We start from the raw sequence: 17,824 nt of genomic DNA, 5'->3' as shown, positions 1-17,824 counted from the left end.
AATTCACAAAATTCCAGTTATTTTTCGAATAATATCCTGGAAATGCAAGTTTTTACACCTTCCTTAGAAGTAGCTAGGACTTATGGATGGAAAAAATTGGAAAAAATTGACAAAAATATTTTTCATCTAATTTTCAGTAAATATATCTACATTAAATAAAATTTCTGTTTAATAACACTTACTGGGGAAAATATAAAAATGGCAATTATTTTTATTCGTATCACTGTACCTGATAAGAGCTAATTTGCTGGGCCAAGAAAAGTAATGATAATGAGGAAAATAATGCACTAAAATATTATACATTGGGTAGGCTGGGTGTTGACAACCTAAGTTATAGGCAGGTAGAAAAGGTTTTTCAAAAATATAATAAGAACTATTAATGACGAAACGATGGAAAGGGGAGGCCGAAATCCTGGCAACGATTCTAATCCCGTAGACTTCGATCCGACGTATCCTCAAGCATATGCAACATTCAATACATGAAAACCCTACGACGTAGGCAACCCACATAACATAGGGGTCCAAGAGTCCCCAATGAGTCATTACACATTTTAGGTGGTGGATTCCAATCATGACAGGGAAAGCTGTCGGGTAAGCGGGGGAGGAAGAGAATAGTGTTGATGGTTACAATGAAGAAAATACGCCCTGCTGCTGATTACATCGGAAATTCTAAGGGGAAAGGAGAACAGGCCGTGGTGATGCATGTAACGATCGATGTAAACAACCTTCAATCAGAAAATTACCTCCGATTATTATGGATTCAAGGGGACTGCAAAAAAGAGAAAAGTTTTCTTCCAATCATCAGTCAGCTTTCGATGTTCCGAACTCTACCGGGGAACGAGGTCACGGGGCCCAAAGAATTCAATTATATTAATCCCAAAGCTTCGTCCTACACAAATTTCTGATGCTAAACACCTTTTATTAACAATTTTTATAAAACGAGGGATCTATTGTACATTTCTTCAAAGTATTTGCGTCGTTCCCTTAGCTACGAAAAAAGATTACGATTGGTTCGATAGCAGACGTCATCATCATCACAGGTAATAGAGTCAGGTTCACATGGGCCATTCTCCCAATCACACTCTCCCTACGCCCTTAACATCGTCTTTCCTTCTCCCGACCAAGTGTCTTTCCTTATAACCTGCTGCCTGTTCCCCGGTACTCTCATCTTTTCCTCCGCCTTTACCATTCATCTAACAATCATCCATCATTACAGCAACATCTCCTCACGCCCCCATAGTTTCTAACATCCTCTTACCAATATGTTCTCACCATCTCCCCCTCCATTGTTCCTTTATTAGTTTCCTCCCTTCATCTGTCCCTCTTCTACATACTACCCCTCATGTCACCTCAAAAGAAGTTTGGCGGAGCGAAATAGGACCCCAGCCGATTACAAAAAAGAAGATTCCCGTTGGAAAGATTTTACTCCTGACCACAGCTCGAAAGCCTCCTGTCTTTTCTCGGAATCCTGAGCGTTAACTTTTCCACACCGTGAAGTTCTAAGCTAGATATCAACCCTTTCAAAGCTTTCTTTATTTTCAACGACACAATCATCTTATCAGCTCTTTCCTATTCTCAAAGAAATTCTTTGCTAGCTAACTCAATGCTCTCATCAATAATCTGGCTGCTAAGTGTGTTTTGACCCGCTCAAGTTTGCGGCCGTCAGATGTTTTATATCATTTACTCGCGGAGCCATTTTCATAGAGCCACGCGCGAAGTTTCAGAAAACCGCGTTATTCATGTCCTCTCATGATTCAACTTAATGCCGTATTTCTCGCACCTTTTAAATTGGGCATTCACCTCCGCCTGCAACCCTTTCACCGAATGGCAAATCTTTACATGTTTGAATTTTTAAAATTTGCAATGCAATTGAGGTCGAGGAATGGCTTTTCAAAGTTGGAAAACATGTTAGAGGAAGGTATTAGGTTAGAATCACACTGAACTGTTAAGGCTTTAACCATGTAGAATTCCATTTGAGGCCAGGAAAAATAACAAATTTTGCTTTCTACAACTTCTATTCGTCAACTAACAACGTTTACAGAGTAGTCAAGAAAATGATACAGTGAATTGAAACTAGTCGAAGTTAAAAAGTTATGTTGTACAAAGCAAAATATAAAATATAGTTATACATATATCCTAACTTAGAATTAAGGCCAATGTTGACAACTGACAATTTCAAGGTGATAGCATAGTCGTTTTAAGCTACCCATCGTCATCAAAAACGGTCGAGCAGGTATGTTTGCGTCCTCCTTTAAGAGGCCACACTAGGATTTGCACAGAAACTCACCTGCGATGTCCCAAAGTTGCAGCCGGATGATCGTGTCCGCATCCCAATTGATGACCTTCAAGGCGAAGTCGACACCTATGGTGGCGCGGTAGTGCTGTGAGAAAAACTGGTGAACGTATCGCTTGATGATGGACGTCTTGCCCGTTCCCAGCTCTCCGATGACCAGGATCTTGTACAGGTGCTCTCTCTTGCCGCCCCCGCCGGGAGACATGGCCCCCGCACCCCCGCCGCCCCCACTGGCGAGTGCCTGACGGGAAGACACAAAGAGAGTGAATGATCAGTGTGTGGAATGGAACGTGAAGTGGCATGAGAAGTGAGGACGATATTCCAGCATGAAGATTAAATGAACGGATCGGGAGGAGGCGAAAGAAGGGGATACCGAGGAATAAGAAAAGACAGGCAAATGTGGAGCACAACACGCCGAAGGATGAGACTTTTTTAACTCAACTGACAACAATTAATTTTCTGGCAGTCATCGATTTTCGTATCTTCATTGCGTACGCTTTCGCGGTGAGATAAAGATTCAGTGCAGAGGCAGATACAGATGGGGGGGGGGGGGGCGCGCCCACCCCTTGCGTGGCCGCTCGTATTGCCAAACATTGCAGAAGCACAATTGCAACTATTTTACATCATAAGATGGCATTGTCTAGTATGTGCGTATAATCCCTTAAATTCAAATTTTCTTAAACTCGGCATGTGACTTATTTTTTTGCTACGACAAAAGTAAAGGTAACTCAAGTTATCTTTTGCGCCCCCCTCTCGAGTTTTTTCTGTATCCGCTACTGATTCGGTGGAGAAGTTCACGGGATACGCGCCGCGTGTGTCAATATTTGTCTATAAGCGGTGAGTATCCCGTAAACATCTCCGCTGAATTTTCACGTCTTTTTACCAAATCGCTGAAGTAAATTACGACTTCAAGCTGGAGAAAAATTACACTCTCCTACAATATCATTAATTTCAAAGAAACTCTGAGACTCTTCCATCCACTTCCACCCAATAAAAACATCCTCAATGGTAACCACTCAATATTACTCTGAAAAAAAAACTCACATCATACCACAGCCATTCAATGACGCTGTTACGTCGATACGAGCGCATCTGATGACGTCAACTCTTCTTGGGTGTCACCACACCTTCAAACTCATCGCGAAGAGAACACTGAAGAATAACACTGAACACGCAAAGATTATCATTCATCCGGATATTTCTACTTCACTGGGGAAATAAATGGTCGAATATTTCCATTATGTAAAGAACTAACACAAGCTACATCTTGGGAAACATACACTATATTAGAATCATTTACTACATATTATTTTCCAAATAAAACAGAAAATTATACGCATAGGCTCACACAAAGAAAAATTAAGATCTTGGCTACCAGCATATTTACAAATCGTAAACCTGACTGTAAAAAATTATGATACACATTCTCAGATTTCTCATGGCTTTCTGAAATATTACCTACATGGATAAAGGGTTGATCATTCGTAAAAAGTAAATTAACTAGAGAGTAGCGAAAGATTAGACAAAGGGAAAATGTATGGTCGGACAATTCCAATTAATTTAGTTTGGTCCATCACAGTGGCTTGGTAAAAATATTATGCTAACTATATAATTTTCAGTATTTTGTGCCCATATTAATAAGTTTTATGGCTTCCAAAGTCATTGCTAATCACTAATAATGCGCCTTTGATAATTTATTTATGCATCAATGCTGCTTAACCTTACACAACTCAGATAAATACTTGATAAGATACGTAATAAAAGTATTTAAACCGGATAGCTTTTGATTTCAAACAAACCCACAGTAAAGCATTGTAGAACTTAAAAAATAATATAGATATCGCGTGAGCTCAAAATTGAAATAATTCGACATCGGTTACATTGAAAATCATTTACTATTAACGAAAGAAGTAGGAAGTAAGTGATTGTGAGATCAATATTTTCTGTATTCCCTCTCAATAGAACTTTCGAAATTGAACTTATTGAGGACTAGATTGGAAAATCCAAAAGTCGTAAATATGTGATACTTAATTCGCACTCCACACGTGTTTTCTACTCTTTCTCACGCAGCACAAATGCTCATCAAAAATACTACACTAATTGATAAAATTGAAGTTTATATTCAACATTAATTATCTATGAAAACAAAATATACTTTACAATTTAAATATCGCAATTCATAATACACATAAACAGAAGTAGTGCCTTAATGGTAGAAGAATAAAATGAAAATCACTTCCCAGCAACTCTCGTTAGAATTATTATGGGTCTTTATTAAGTCGGAGTGTTATTTTTCCATGCAAGTAAGGCTTTCTCTACCAGTGAAACCAAGCAAGGAGTAAGATACGAAAGAAAGAAGCTAATTACAGGACCCGGCATTATATTAACAATTATAACTCAGAGAGATCATAATAAAAATATTAATCGTTCAGAAGAATTTAAAATGATATTTATTGGCATTAATGTAAACTTCACACAAAGTGGCAAGATGAGAAGATATTAGATTTCTAAAAACTAAATAGATAATCCCCAGTCAATTGGTTCATGGTGAATGGCTCAAAAAATGAGGAACAATTGCTACAAATACGAGGAAAATCCGTGCACTTTCACTTTTGACGCCAAGCGCCTTTAACTCCATACAAACACTTTTGGGGCACGATTTAGGAAGTCAAGTAGGTCATAAAATCGTTCTGTGGGGCTGTAAGAGGCTAAGTCGCTGAGATCCGATCAAAATATCAAAGCATGAACGATAAAATCGGCAATACGCTGGCCCAAAGCTGCCCCGACAAGATCCCACGGAAATATAAACAAGGAGGAGAAAAACTATTCTGAAGAAATCACGCTCAAGCCAGCTCTAGAAGATAAAAAAAAAACAGAAATTCAAACCAAATGGATTCGGTATCATAACGATATCACAAATTTCGTCTTAGCGTATGACATGTATTAACATTCATCATGTAACAATCATACATTTCATTTTTCCTCTGTTCTTATGGCGTACACGGCGTTCACAGAAATGTCACGGAGAGCATTCTTAAAGAGAGCCTCTCAATTTTTCATTTACGATGGGAAATTCTTTCAACTTGAGGGTTACTTCATTAATAAAGAAAATTTAATTTATACTTACATTATCATATACGATCACAAGCTTATCTCCTGCCTCATATGTGTATTTGTTATACAGTTTAAAAAGAAATTTAACCAAAAGTTTATTTTTGCGAGAATGATGGCAATTTTATTTTTCGGATTCCAGGGCGTCAAAAGAGGCGAGAGATAGACGACAGAGCCTTGAAAAATTGAAAATCCAAAGAAACAGACGAAGCGTAAGTAATTTCCTCATTGATACAGCAATAGTCGTTTAACTCCACGTCATCGATAAATCACAACGCTTTTGCACCCGTAGATGTCTCCAGAGAACTTACTTCAACTTTTCTGTGCTAAGCATTAACATCGATCCCTACGTTGAAGAAGTATGGACGATGACGGCATCAGAGAAATAAAGGGAGGCAGTGTTACAACAGCAGAGCTCTGAAGATGAAATGGATCGATCGAGAGATCAATGTGCTCTAAGAGGAGTGGGAGAACAAATTCTCATATAATCGCCGAGAAGAAGAAGGAATGACAAAGTTGCCAACAACTAACTAAGGAATAATGCGAAAGAGAAGAACTACTGAGCTAAGATGAGATGTGCCCATGACAGAGTGGACTACTCAGTTTTTTCCCAAAACTTAATACCTCAACTAAACTCCAATATTAAGATAAATTGAGACAAAATAATTCGAACCAACTTTTGCCGTTAAATCTTTCAATTGAGACTTGGAAAGGTAGTGAAGTTTTAATATGACCTTTACCATCATTTCCCTGCACATCAAATCTGAGATTGTTACCTCGGAGAAAATACCGAGGCAAATGATCTCTTTTGAGATTCAGGAAACTATTGCAAAATGTCTAATTCGTGCCCCTAGAAACTTTCACTATGATAGCTTCACAACATAAATTACACATGATATAATCACACCGGTCAAGCAGGAGTTTTACGTCCTCACAAGAGGTTTAATAGAAAAGTGGTTGATTTGTTTATTATACGCACATATTTTCTTGATTCAAGATTAATGAAACTGGTCATTTCATGCTTACATTTTCTGGAAATTGCACTTTTAAAGCAGAATGTCACAACTTGGGCATTACAGGTGTTAGCACAGGAAAACGTTTTACCATTCGCTGACAACAAAGGAGTCATCGCCGAGACAGTGAGGGATTTGAAGAAGACATAAATATGGAAAGGACAATGGCCAGATACCAGTTAAAATCGACAAAAAAACAAGATGTTAGTATGCAGCAAAAAAGGGAGAACGGGACAAACATCAAGCTAGAAAAACAAACCCGTGAATAGGTGAAAAGAGTTTGGCTACCAATAAAGCCGAGTAAACTCCGATTCATGAGGCAAAGAAGAAATGCTCGGCAAAATATCACATGCAAAAATAGCATTCGAAGTTAAGAATAATATAATTTAAGTTGTGAATACACGATAGAATTATGGAAACAATTCATCAGATGCTACGTATCTGGAGCATGCCTCTTAACCAGAGCGAGGCATTGAAGTTTACAACAGCAGAAGAGTCAAAGGGCGGAGACAATTGAAATGTGGTGCAACCGAAGGAATTATGAAGCTAAAATGGATCAACCAATAAGTGATGAGGAAGTGCTAGGAGGAGTGGGAGAAAAGAGAATTCTTATAAACAGCTTAAGCAGAAGACGAGTCGGCCATATTAAGTCATAAAACTTAGTAGGTCATATTATGAGGCACGATGACCTGAATAAGAGAGTTTTCGAATAACAAATGGACGGGAAGTAAGGGAAAGGTAGGCCCCGAACGATTTTCATAACACGTTATTAACGATGTAAAAGAGAAGGGATAGGTAAACGTGAAAAGAATCATGTAATACATTATTTAAGTTTCTGCCGTTGAATAATACGTAGGAATTCTTCACGGGCTCTGCACCAGGTTATGTTTCTCATTTGCGCCTACATTGCCGCATATGTAGCCAATAATCTGATGCAGGGCCCGAAAAAAATTCCTAAATATGAAAAGATAAGCTGATTAGAGAGAAAAGAGCTGCGTAAAAGCCAATCTTCAGGCTTTTGATGATGATTGACGGGTCTTTTAACTGATTGGAGAGTATTTCCTGAGCAAAAGAAGGGTCACACGACGACATCATCACTTCTAAAGAAGAGGAGGAAGACGGGAGGGGCGGGACGCGCCCAGTCCGCCTGAGAGGCGTCACCCGAGCACCATAGCAAAACAATCGAAGGGAAAGATTCGCGCGCCCCTCGCCGTCGCGGCTGCGGTGAAAACAGAGAAGTCTTCCGCGGTCGACTCTGCGCCTCGTGGTCGCGGGGAATTTCCGATCCCACGCCCGGGGCGACCGCTCGCATGCACGCTCTCGGGGTGCGGCGACCGCCGACGGGGCGTTGCCAGCGCCCTCAGATCGGTTTACAAGGGTAACGAAATCACCGCTAGAACAGTAATATACGACCAGCTTACTGCTCTGTTGCAGCTGAATTATTTCGCGCACCAAAAGCCGCGCCTTTGCGATACTAAACCGAATAAAAAAACTTCTCAATGCAACGATGAAGGCAAGAATAAAATTACCGTTCAATCTAGATTGTTTGATCGCAATGGATGAGTTAGTTACAGGGATACAACGCTTCAAACTTGTGTCTCTCCTATTTTTACAAGGACAATAGGCAGGTTAATCGTGGGAACCTAAATACTCAATCTCTGATGTACAAAAATCTCCGATGTTATCTACCTCAGGTTGTACGTAGAGCCTACCACCCTTTTCCCAAAGAAAGAAAACTTCAGGAAAGACAGCGGTTCCCAACACGTGAATGCGGATTCAACTGCGGATGAACGTTTGGAATGAAGAAGACAAAACCCAATTCAAACTCTGAGCGCTCGGAGAGAAGTAAGAGCAAGAGAACACAACTACGAAAAAAGGCTAGAATATACGACCACGATAAAATATGTATTGAGTAACTCCTAATGTAGGAAAATGAAGCCCAGCTTCCCAGAATTAGGAAAATCTGATCATCCTCTCTTCCACCGCGGGTTTCAGTACATTTTTCATTTCCTATGTAGCCAAAATGTACACGACATTAGCCTACACTTGGGAGGGGGAAGGGGACGGGAGAAGAGAAAGAGGGGAATTGGCGCCTCCTTTATCTCCTCATAAAACTAAAATACAACGACTCAAATTGACAAGTCACAGACACTTAGTAGCAGCACTTTCTTCCAATAGATCGACATACCTAGGACTACAAATAGGAAGCAAAACTGAAATAAACATTAAGGCCTTCTGTAGTATTTAAAATATACTTATTAAATAAAACTTTGTTTACACTTCATTTTAAAATTGAGAAGACAACGGAAAATCCCCTTAAAAATTTGTAGGAGCACCAATGGTGTGGTTTGTTAAGTCTTATCCACACCTTGACGATTCATTTCTGGCAACGCGCTTCGTTCAGACAGATTTCAGTGCTCATCATGCATTCTACACGACAACATCACTATTCACAAGATTATCCGATAACACACTATGTATGCCAAAGACCCGAGCATCGTTAGCACGCTGTCACAAGGGGCTCCTCTCGATGAGGTCGGGAAAGTATGCAGGGATTATTTTTTGCCATCAAATACTCACGTTCCGAGAGTTACCAGATCTGTTCTCCTGCAATCTCTGGTATTCTTAGGACTTAATTTTCTCTGGCTGTCTACCAAAGGAAAATGACATTAGAAAAGCCAACAATCAGCCGAGTCTCTGGTTTCTCGGTTACTGAATTAATTAGTACATACTTCATTCGATAGAATTCATCCCAAGCCGAAGTCAATCGCCCATGAGAAACAAGATTTATTTTCGGAATACTGTATAGATGCTCTACCAAGACTACAAAAGAAAAAAAGAAAGGCTCGAAGATAAAAGAAAAAGGTGCGAAGACATTTACACGCGCACATAATGAGCAAGACGATTCCGCATCAGTATGCTCACCGTTCCCACCATATTCCTGCAACACATCCTCAGAATATCTCTGGGAATAAGATTGATAGAAATACTTAGAAGGGAGAATCCAATGGGTATTATCATAGTCAGTATCATTTGCTATTCACACCATCCATCCATCCACTCCCAAGATTGTGAAATAAGATGTGCTAGGATTATCTGATACTGGAATAATCCAAGAACGTAACTCAGCATCCTGCAACAATGCCGTTAACGCATTTATTCATGATTTTTCCATCGCAACTGACAAACGGTTATACGGATTAAAACATACCAACCATTTTCTTTTTAATTTTAAAGTAGCTTTTAAATATCATTGGGTGTATTTTTTTACTCTTTTCACTGCCAATTCCGACCGAAAATGTCTGGCATCTACTGACAATGCCAATTCAACGATTAAAATGAACAAACTATCTCTCGAATCCAGCTAGGAAGATAACGGGTCACTTCAGCTCGACCGGTCGTATTCATTTTTCTTCGTGCCGTATTCATATTTTAATTTTATTTAAAACCTATCCCATCGCATTGAAACTTTCAGGGTCGGCAGAGAAAAACCTACGAGTCCCTCGTTTACATTTACCCGTCTCAAGTAAAAAAAAAATCACCCCAGAGAAAATAAAGGTGGAAAATCATTTTTGAGTTACAGGCAAATGTTGACTAAGGTATACTCTCACTTTATACATTCAATATTTAGAGGCGTCACTGTGTAAAATTTCTTAGTTTTAAAGTTTTAAATAAATAAATTTCACACACTCACAACATAGATATTTCCTGTATAAATAACCACGTACTGTCGAATAAGCGATGAAACCAGTCGTCCAAAGTTATTTACATTTGAAATTTACAATGTATTTCATCAACTTGTATACACCACTATACTTTAAAAATATGGCGCCAACTTTAAACAAGAAAAACTCCCGTAGTATGTACTATACCGTCCTATTCCAGTATGAGGACTTACTGAAGGAAGAGTGAATGAAAAGATCTACGGAGTTAGTTATTTGATGGGATCCTCGGTAGAAATTGATAAGAGGGCTTAAAAAAGAAGAAAAATGAACACTCAAGGGGATGAGCACGCGAAGAAAAGGAGATTACCAAATAGTGACGGACGAGGGGTTCAAAACTTCAGAGTTAATGACCTCTAATAATAATGAGCGAATTAGTATGTTCTTTTCGTCGCTTCCTGACGCCCAGTTTGATAAAATCTACTCCAGGATTTGTAAATTTCTTTATATATATATACATTTAGATGAATACTTTCGACGTGAGATCTCGGAGACGAAAGGCGGAACGTCGATAGCATTCTAACAAGTCGTATTGCAACCATTAACGACTGGGATTAAATGATAGAGCTAGGTAACAGAAATGTGACGGCAATTTGAAAATGAACCAACAAGGGAGGGTTTAGTGATAAATAGTACACATCAGCCATTACTTACTGTTCGGCAAAAAAATATTTTCTGTCTGTAAGGGCGGTGGCATTTATATCAATTACAATTATCAAATTAAGAAGATTCAGGCCTTATTGTGTGGTAAAGTAATGACACCATCACTAATGGAATCAAATAAAATTTTATTTAAAACTGAGGGTCAATCACAACTATAGGCGTCTATCGATGGCCAAGTTCTAACAACACGTATCTCAAAAATGGCAACTTTTAAGGAGAGAAAAAAACTATTTTTTTTACTTGTACGCTGAAATTAAAAACCAAAAGTTCACAAAGCTGAAAAAGAAGCATTCATTTGCAAGCAAAGAGTTGTTTTTGCTTGTATTTTATTTCTTCAATGTTATTACACTTTGTTTATGATACCTGTCTCAAACAAGCCGAATTTGAGATGCGCGTTGTTAGAACTTAGCCATCAATATCTTGAAAATATATGGTTAGCAAATTATACGCGATGAAACGTAAATTTCAGCACGGAATGGGGATCAATCTGGCCCATTACACAATAAATATTTTCACAACAGATAATATTTGGGTTCCTACTGAAACTAATTATATTAGAGGACATTAATAAGGGGGACATGCTTATTCACATCATGCAGAGCAGACAGAAGTCCTGAGGACGCTGACATGAAAATTAGAGACGGAAGTTATGCGAGGGAATTAATTCCACTGTTATTACGCGCCGATTAATGCTCAGAAAGGGGAGGGTGAGGCAATTGGAGAGAGTTGCGGCGGATGGAACCCAGATGTTCTGCAAAGCGAAAGCCGGTTCACGGCTTCCGGCTTCAATTGATCCAGCATCTCTCATCGCAATTACAATTTGAACGCTTAAGTTTGAGAACAGCCTCCCCTCATTAAAGCTAAAATATCCTCGGCGAACTCGGGAAGCTATAAACACCAAAAATAGCGAACTGAATTATATAAAATTTCAGCCAAGGCGGATTATAAATATTTTATAGAAACTGCAGTTAATTTAAGTTAATTTATTAGATAATAAATAAATTAAATAACTATTCTTCATGAAATCACCACAATTTTGGTGAACGCCTCAATTATTTTCACACCAAGTTACATCAAAAATAAAGAGCAAGGATGAAGCGATAACGGCTAGGTTTTAAGGTCATGAAATTTCATTTGCATTAAAAATAAAATCAGAAGGTTTTATTTTTTCGGATGAAAATGACACATCATAAGCTATAGTACAGCAATAAAATTCCATTTTTGAATCATAAATCCTCATGAAGATCTAGGCAGCAAATGAAGATAAAAAGTTAATACAAATATGGCGAAACCGAACATGATGAAGATAGTTTCGAGACACAAACTATATGGAAGACTAAATCTGAAGTATATGGAAAATAAGTGTCCATCGACTGAGAATACTCCATCGAATGAATATACCGAAGTTGTAATAGTTTAAACTATTTATAGAGAACGAAAATAAACTCGGTAACATTTCCTTTTTCTAAGCATTGGAGCAAACGAAAAAAACTAACGCGGCAAACCACCGAAGCCGTCTTCCCCAATAGCAGCGGGACGAAATCTTACATGGGGTCATCACGAAATATTAGGAACGCCAAGCTAATGAACTAATTTACAAACTCTGTTCAAGTCAACACGAACGAATCCGAATGCACGAGCGAATAACCGTATCGGCGACTCCTCCAAGTGAGGTCTTGAAGAGAACTTGAGGATAAGATGTTACCCAAAATTTAAGAAGAAAGAACTATTATGAAACTAACTTGTTCACATTAGCGGAACATGAATGATACAATACCTCTAATGGGAACATCGATAACTGCTCACCCACCCTGAGGAGAAAGTAGCAAGAAACTGATAAAAAAAGAGCAAAAGCAGAAGAAATTTCGATTGAAATTTACATTCAACAATAGAAGTTAGAGGCCACACGGGTACAAGACGGATAAACAGAATTAATTAACCTTATAGGTACCAACTCGTATTTCCCAAACGATGTTCCGTAGCACTATTGGGTATCGTGTTTCCGCTTCCAAGGTAGGTTCTACATTTTCTAACGGATATACCAGAAAAAATTAAAGACACTCAAAACATACCTTAATCAAGTACTTTGATATACCTAATAATTTCATACATTCGGCTGATTTGAAATCCAGTGAGAACAATATTATTCTATAAATACCTCAATAATTTAATTCACCGTAGGACAACGGGGAACATACTCCTAGTTTTGATTCGCGACGTGATTTTTAAAAAGCGAATCTGTTCCTTAAGACGCGCTCATAGAACTGCAACTGTCAGCAAAATAAAAAGCAATGAAGCGCTGAGGCGACGAAATAACAGGAAATAAGCAAGCACGCAAGAGCTCAGGTGCACTGGAGGAAGTGCGAGAGTATTACAATGGTTTCACGCAAGTCACTTCCGTCACCATGCCGTGACACGATCACGAAACTGCGCTTAATGAGCCGCACGGAACCCACACCTGGAGGTCACAAACCCATGGAAATCTCTTACGTAAGGGCATTTATATAACAAAGGAGTGCCGGATTCCGAGCGGAAAAATGTACGAAACCGATATTATATACACCCGTAATATTCACCCCTTTCACAAACGAACTTTTGGCTCGTGTTCAACCCAATATAGTTCCTTCATAGTTTTTTAGCCTTAATCATAAATTACTCGTGAAATACATTTATTTACGATATGCATGGATAATAAGTTAAAGTTTATACGAGAACGAGCGTCCTGGAAGGCCACCAACTCAGACGCGTTCCGAGGTTCAAGTCCACTTCAAGGCCGATAACATTTCGACGCAGAATTTTCAAAAAATAGGAAACAAAAAAAGAAAGAATGAGAGGGAACATATCCAGAGGTGCACGATGTAATACCGGAAGTAGAAGAAATATGCTATGCGTACTGGAGTACCCACGCGGATAAAAGAATACTCAAATAAGTGAACGAATACCTCACTATCTGGGGTGGATACCCGAATGACTACGTGAGCACTCGATTACCAATATTTGTACCACACTGGCATGTTGATCAATAACCAGACTACGTTAGAGTACTTCAGTACCCAGACAAATACATGCGCACACTAGTATTTATCTGTGTGATCGAGTACCTTTGTGGACCCTCTAGTGAATACTTGTACTCGAGAGAATATGGCGTACTCTTGCGCACAGGAAAACTTGTGAATATGTCGTGATATCAATCGGGAAAAAATCAACCCTTGAACAGCTTTCCAACGACGCATCACCCTCGCAATATCCGTCGTATTTATCGGGAAATGTTGCTCTTAAATTTACGCTGTAATCCTTAACTTTTCCGGATACAATGGGTAGACCTTCGCAAAAATTTTCCCGTCATCTCAAGAATAAAAACGGAGTGCATATGGGGAAATACGGAGTCAAAGTATGAAAACTTGAAATACAGGCAAATGCTGACAATAGTCTCCTTCATTCGCCCTCAAATTTTCAATATGATGTGTGAATAAGTAATTCGCGACGAAAAAAGACGGATTGGAAGGAATTTTTACGTCCGCTTTAGGTCATTGTCGACGGGAAAGGAATTCATTCGATTAAATGACCGATTTATATTAGCATAAGAAAAAATAACGACTCAACTCTCGCTCTTGCAATATTTCATGCTAAAATAGATAATAAATAATTAGATGTAAGATCTCTCGCACCCGCACACTCATGTCCCAGGCGCATTAGTAAATTTACCTTCTAAGTTGTATTTGCACGCGATAAAAGCGATGGTAAATCAAAGCTTGCTAAAGACTTATCGTGAAAAAATAAAAATGTGACCTGAGAGTTGCTAGAAGCTAATTCACTCAAATACTAAAGATTACAGCTTTCGTATGCTCGACCCAATTGCTCAAAGAAATAGATAATTGCACATGACTGCTTTTCTGCCATAATGCGCTACAAAAATTGCAAGTTGGTACTTAGTACGATGGCGTGAAGTACGGAGCGCTTATGAAAAAGAATTAACCGTATTTTTTAAAAATTAAGGCATAAAAAATTATAGTTTGACTTATACAACGAGATTTTCACAGTAACACATTTGGGATGCTAATATCATAATGCTGGTGGTTGTACATACTTGAAAATTAATTGAAATAAAATAGTTGAGCATTTTTATGGTAGGTAATTACGATTTCAATGGGTTTCAAAGCATGCGTTCCCGAATAACTAAACCAATGAGATCCAACAGGGAAATAAAATAAAACTACTAACGGGAAGTGGCAACAGTGTAAACAATCTCTTAACTCCAATAGTCCACTTCCAACTCCGGAAACTTTCACCAAGGAGAACACATGACTGGTTCATGAATAAATAAAACAACATCGTGAAAACTTGTCACGTGACAGCCAGACACGATCCAAACAAAATTTAGACTGGAGTCCACCGGAGAAAACGCGGATTAGCACTAGCATGAAGAATCAAATAAAAAAATGTTGAGCTACATACGTGACATGGCCGAGATGGATATTGAGACCGCTAAATGTCAGATTTCCAAAGATATCAATCGGAATATTTTGTTTCATTAACGAAAAAAACAGCATTTGGTATCAAAAGGGGAAAAAACAGGAAATGCCACGAATCAATCGAGAAGTAGATGTTGCCCGGGTTACGCGAGAATACGACCACGATTATGGGAAGATTACACTGCTTAGGCTAGTTCTTTAAAAGCTATTGCAACAACTCAACGGCAACTTAAGTGTACCATACACTCGCAATCTAATGATAATATGACTAGCTTCGACAAACCTCAAAATTTCAGTTCATCAACCAATCTGTATGCAACCCTTTCCCAAGAAATGTAGTACTTCTTAACCCCTTATGATACGAATTTCCACAAGCCATACAAGAACAAAATGGAGAACGCAATTAAATTTTCATATTATTTCCTACGACTAGGATGTAGGCGTTACCAGAAACTGATACTTAAATACCCTTTTGAGATTTATGATGCTCAGTTTACAAATAGGATATACATGAAAAAACAGTTCTCGTGGAGGAAAATTACTTGAATCGCTCTCAATTACCTCACAGTCACATCAAGAATTTCCGACGACGATAGTTTTTTTTACCGTAAAGCGTTCACAATTATGATGCATTTCAAGACTAATTGAAACCTGTCCCTCTCATGAAACCGAGTACATAATTACTCAATTATTGAGATAAAATCATACGATGCTACACACACAAGTAACATAACTTCCCGTCATTAATTCTTTGAGAACTATTTTAAAGAACTATTTTAAAGAACCTTACCATTCAATCATACCGATCTAACGTACGCATCTAATACCCTTCCACGCTCTTTCAACGACAAGTTTTGAATTGATTACATTACATCGCGAAGTGCACCTCTCTCATAGAAACCCGAATCCATTTCTGAAACAGTTGCCTAATTTAAGCCTCTTAAATACAGAATTTGAGGAGTACCGTGTTTTCGGTTGTATTTATCAACATTATCCCATGTTTCACGAAGGTTTGCAGTAATTACTACCATTGATTCGCTCGCTCAGACTCCCATCCTCATCTTATACTGTACAACACAAAAAATATTAAGTCTCCAGTCAACAACCGAAACTTAATTAAAGGAATTGTTCTGAACGAATAAGTTTAAGAATCCGGTTACCGAAACACTTAAGGATTTGCCAAGGTAATTTGGGAGTGTATGGAGGTTCTACGACTTCAACATTGTCGCTTTCATCCACCAAATTACGATTAATGTTGACAGTAGCCATTCCTCAGAGCCTTTTTATGAAACTATTAATTAACTTAGCAAGGATTTCCAAAGAAAATATCAATTTTGGAAGTCATTTCCTCGTAATCATTCGTTGAAGTACACATCAAGGCAAGAAATATCTTGTGAAGAACAGATAGAACTCTTCTCAAGATAGATGTATCTTGAGAAGAGTTGCGCCAGCTCTCAGCCATCAACCCAATCGGTGACTTAATTACTACTGATTACTTTAATGGATCGAGCACTCGGCCCGATTTCAGGTTTCCGCTCCAGAAGTTTGAAACTTCGAGGTTTTTTTTCACTGTTTTCAATCTAAATTTTCAGAACGATTCCCAATGAAAAACCAACAAAATGAAAACTTGTTTCAAAAAAATTCAACTTAAATCAATCGATTCCGCCCAACACGATGCATAAACAAATTACTTGAATCGCTCAATTACGCCCAAATTGGGTCAAATTAATAACTTATCATGTAATTAATTCAATAATTGATGTTAACAGATTATAACTCAATTCTGGATTCAGGAGGCGATTCAAGAACTATCCCATGAGTTTCCAACGATTAGTTGATGACATGTGAAGGATCCATGGCAGATGAGCATACAAAAATCTTTTAAAAAATCGTCCTAATTGTCTTAAATTAGCGAGGCTTGTGACGCTAGGTAATGGTGGCGGACGGGAAATCAAAGTCAAAGGTGGACAAAGGCCTTCCGATGCGTAAAAAAGTCAACGCGCACCAATTATTACCTACACGAGACCGGTTCCCAAGCAATGCAGCATATTCAAGGGCGCACACTCCGGACCATGAAAAAGCGTCCACGTGCAGGCAGAATAATGAACGAATTCATAAAATACAAGGAGGACAAACATTATGTGGCAAAATTTTAACCCTGGATAGCTGACACCAGTAGCAACCGAAATTACTGATGATGTTTAGGTCGGATACACACAATATCTAAACTACAGAGACTTTTATCCAAGCGTTCCGTTTGACCGCGAGTTTGCTCCGTTGACGGTCACTCTGGACACCTCATGACTTGGAATACTTTGTCTGCATTTGCCTTTATCAATGTCTAGAGCATCCGCCGACAGGGATAAATCGCGGCCAATTGGAGCGCTTGACTCGAAGTTTCTGTAGTTTAAAAATGGTGCGTTTTCGACCTAAACAAGCCTTAATAATTTTAATTCCTGCTGCCTAATTTGGATTCTTCTGGGTAGCATCAGTTACCCAGATTTACATTTCGAGACATAATTTTTCTCCACCCTGTAGAGGCTTTATTAT

At 38.6% G+C, this 17,824-nt stretch overlaps 1 protein-coding gene across 1 annotated transcript in view; it reads right to left on the bottom strand.

The window, feature by feature from the left end:
• LOC124154603 (ras-related protein Rab-44-like) overlaps positions 1-17,824 on the bottom strand; it is a 41,681-nt gene that overhangs the window by 5,366 nt on the left and 18,491 nt on the right. Inside the window, exon 2 of the mRNA XM_046528442.1 lies at positions 2,288-2,534. Within this exon, the coding sequence (XP_046384398.1) occupies positions 2,288-2,534 (247 nt within the window). The remainder of the gene's footprint in view (positions 1-2,287; positions 2,535-17,824) is intronic.

Source organism: Ischnura elegans, chromosome 2 (assembly GCF_921293095.1).
Source record: "Ischnura elegans chromosome 2, ioIscEleg1.1, whole genome shotgun sequence".
In the NCBI taxonomy this organism is placed as follows: domain Eukaryota; kingdom Metazoa; phylum Arthropoda; class Insecta; order Odonata; family Coenagrionidae; genus Ischnura; species Ischnura elegans.
The sequence above is the reverse complement of the archived record's forward strand: the minus strand, read 5'-3'. Positions and strand labels throughout refer to the sequence as shown.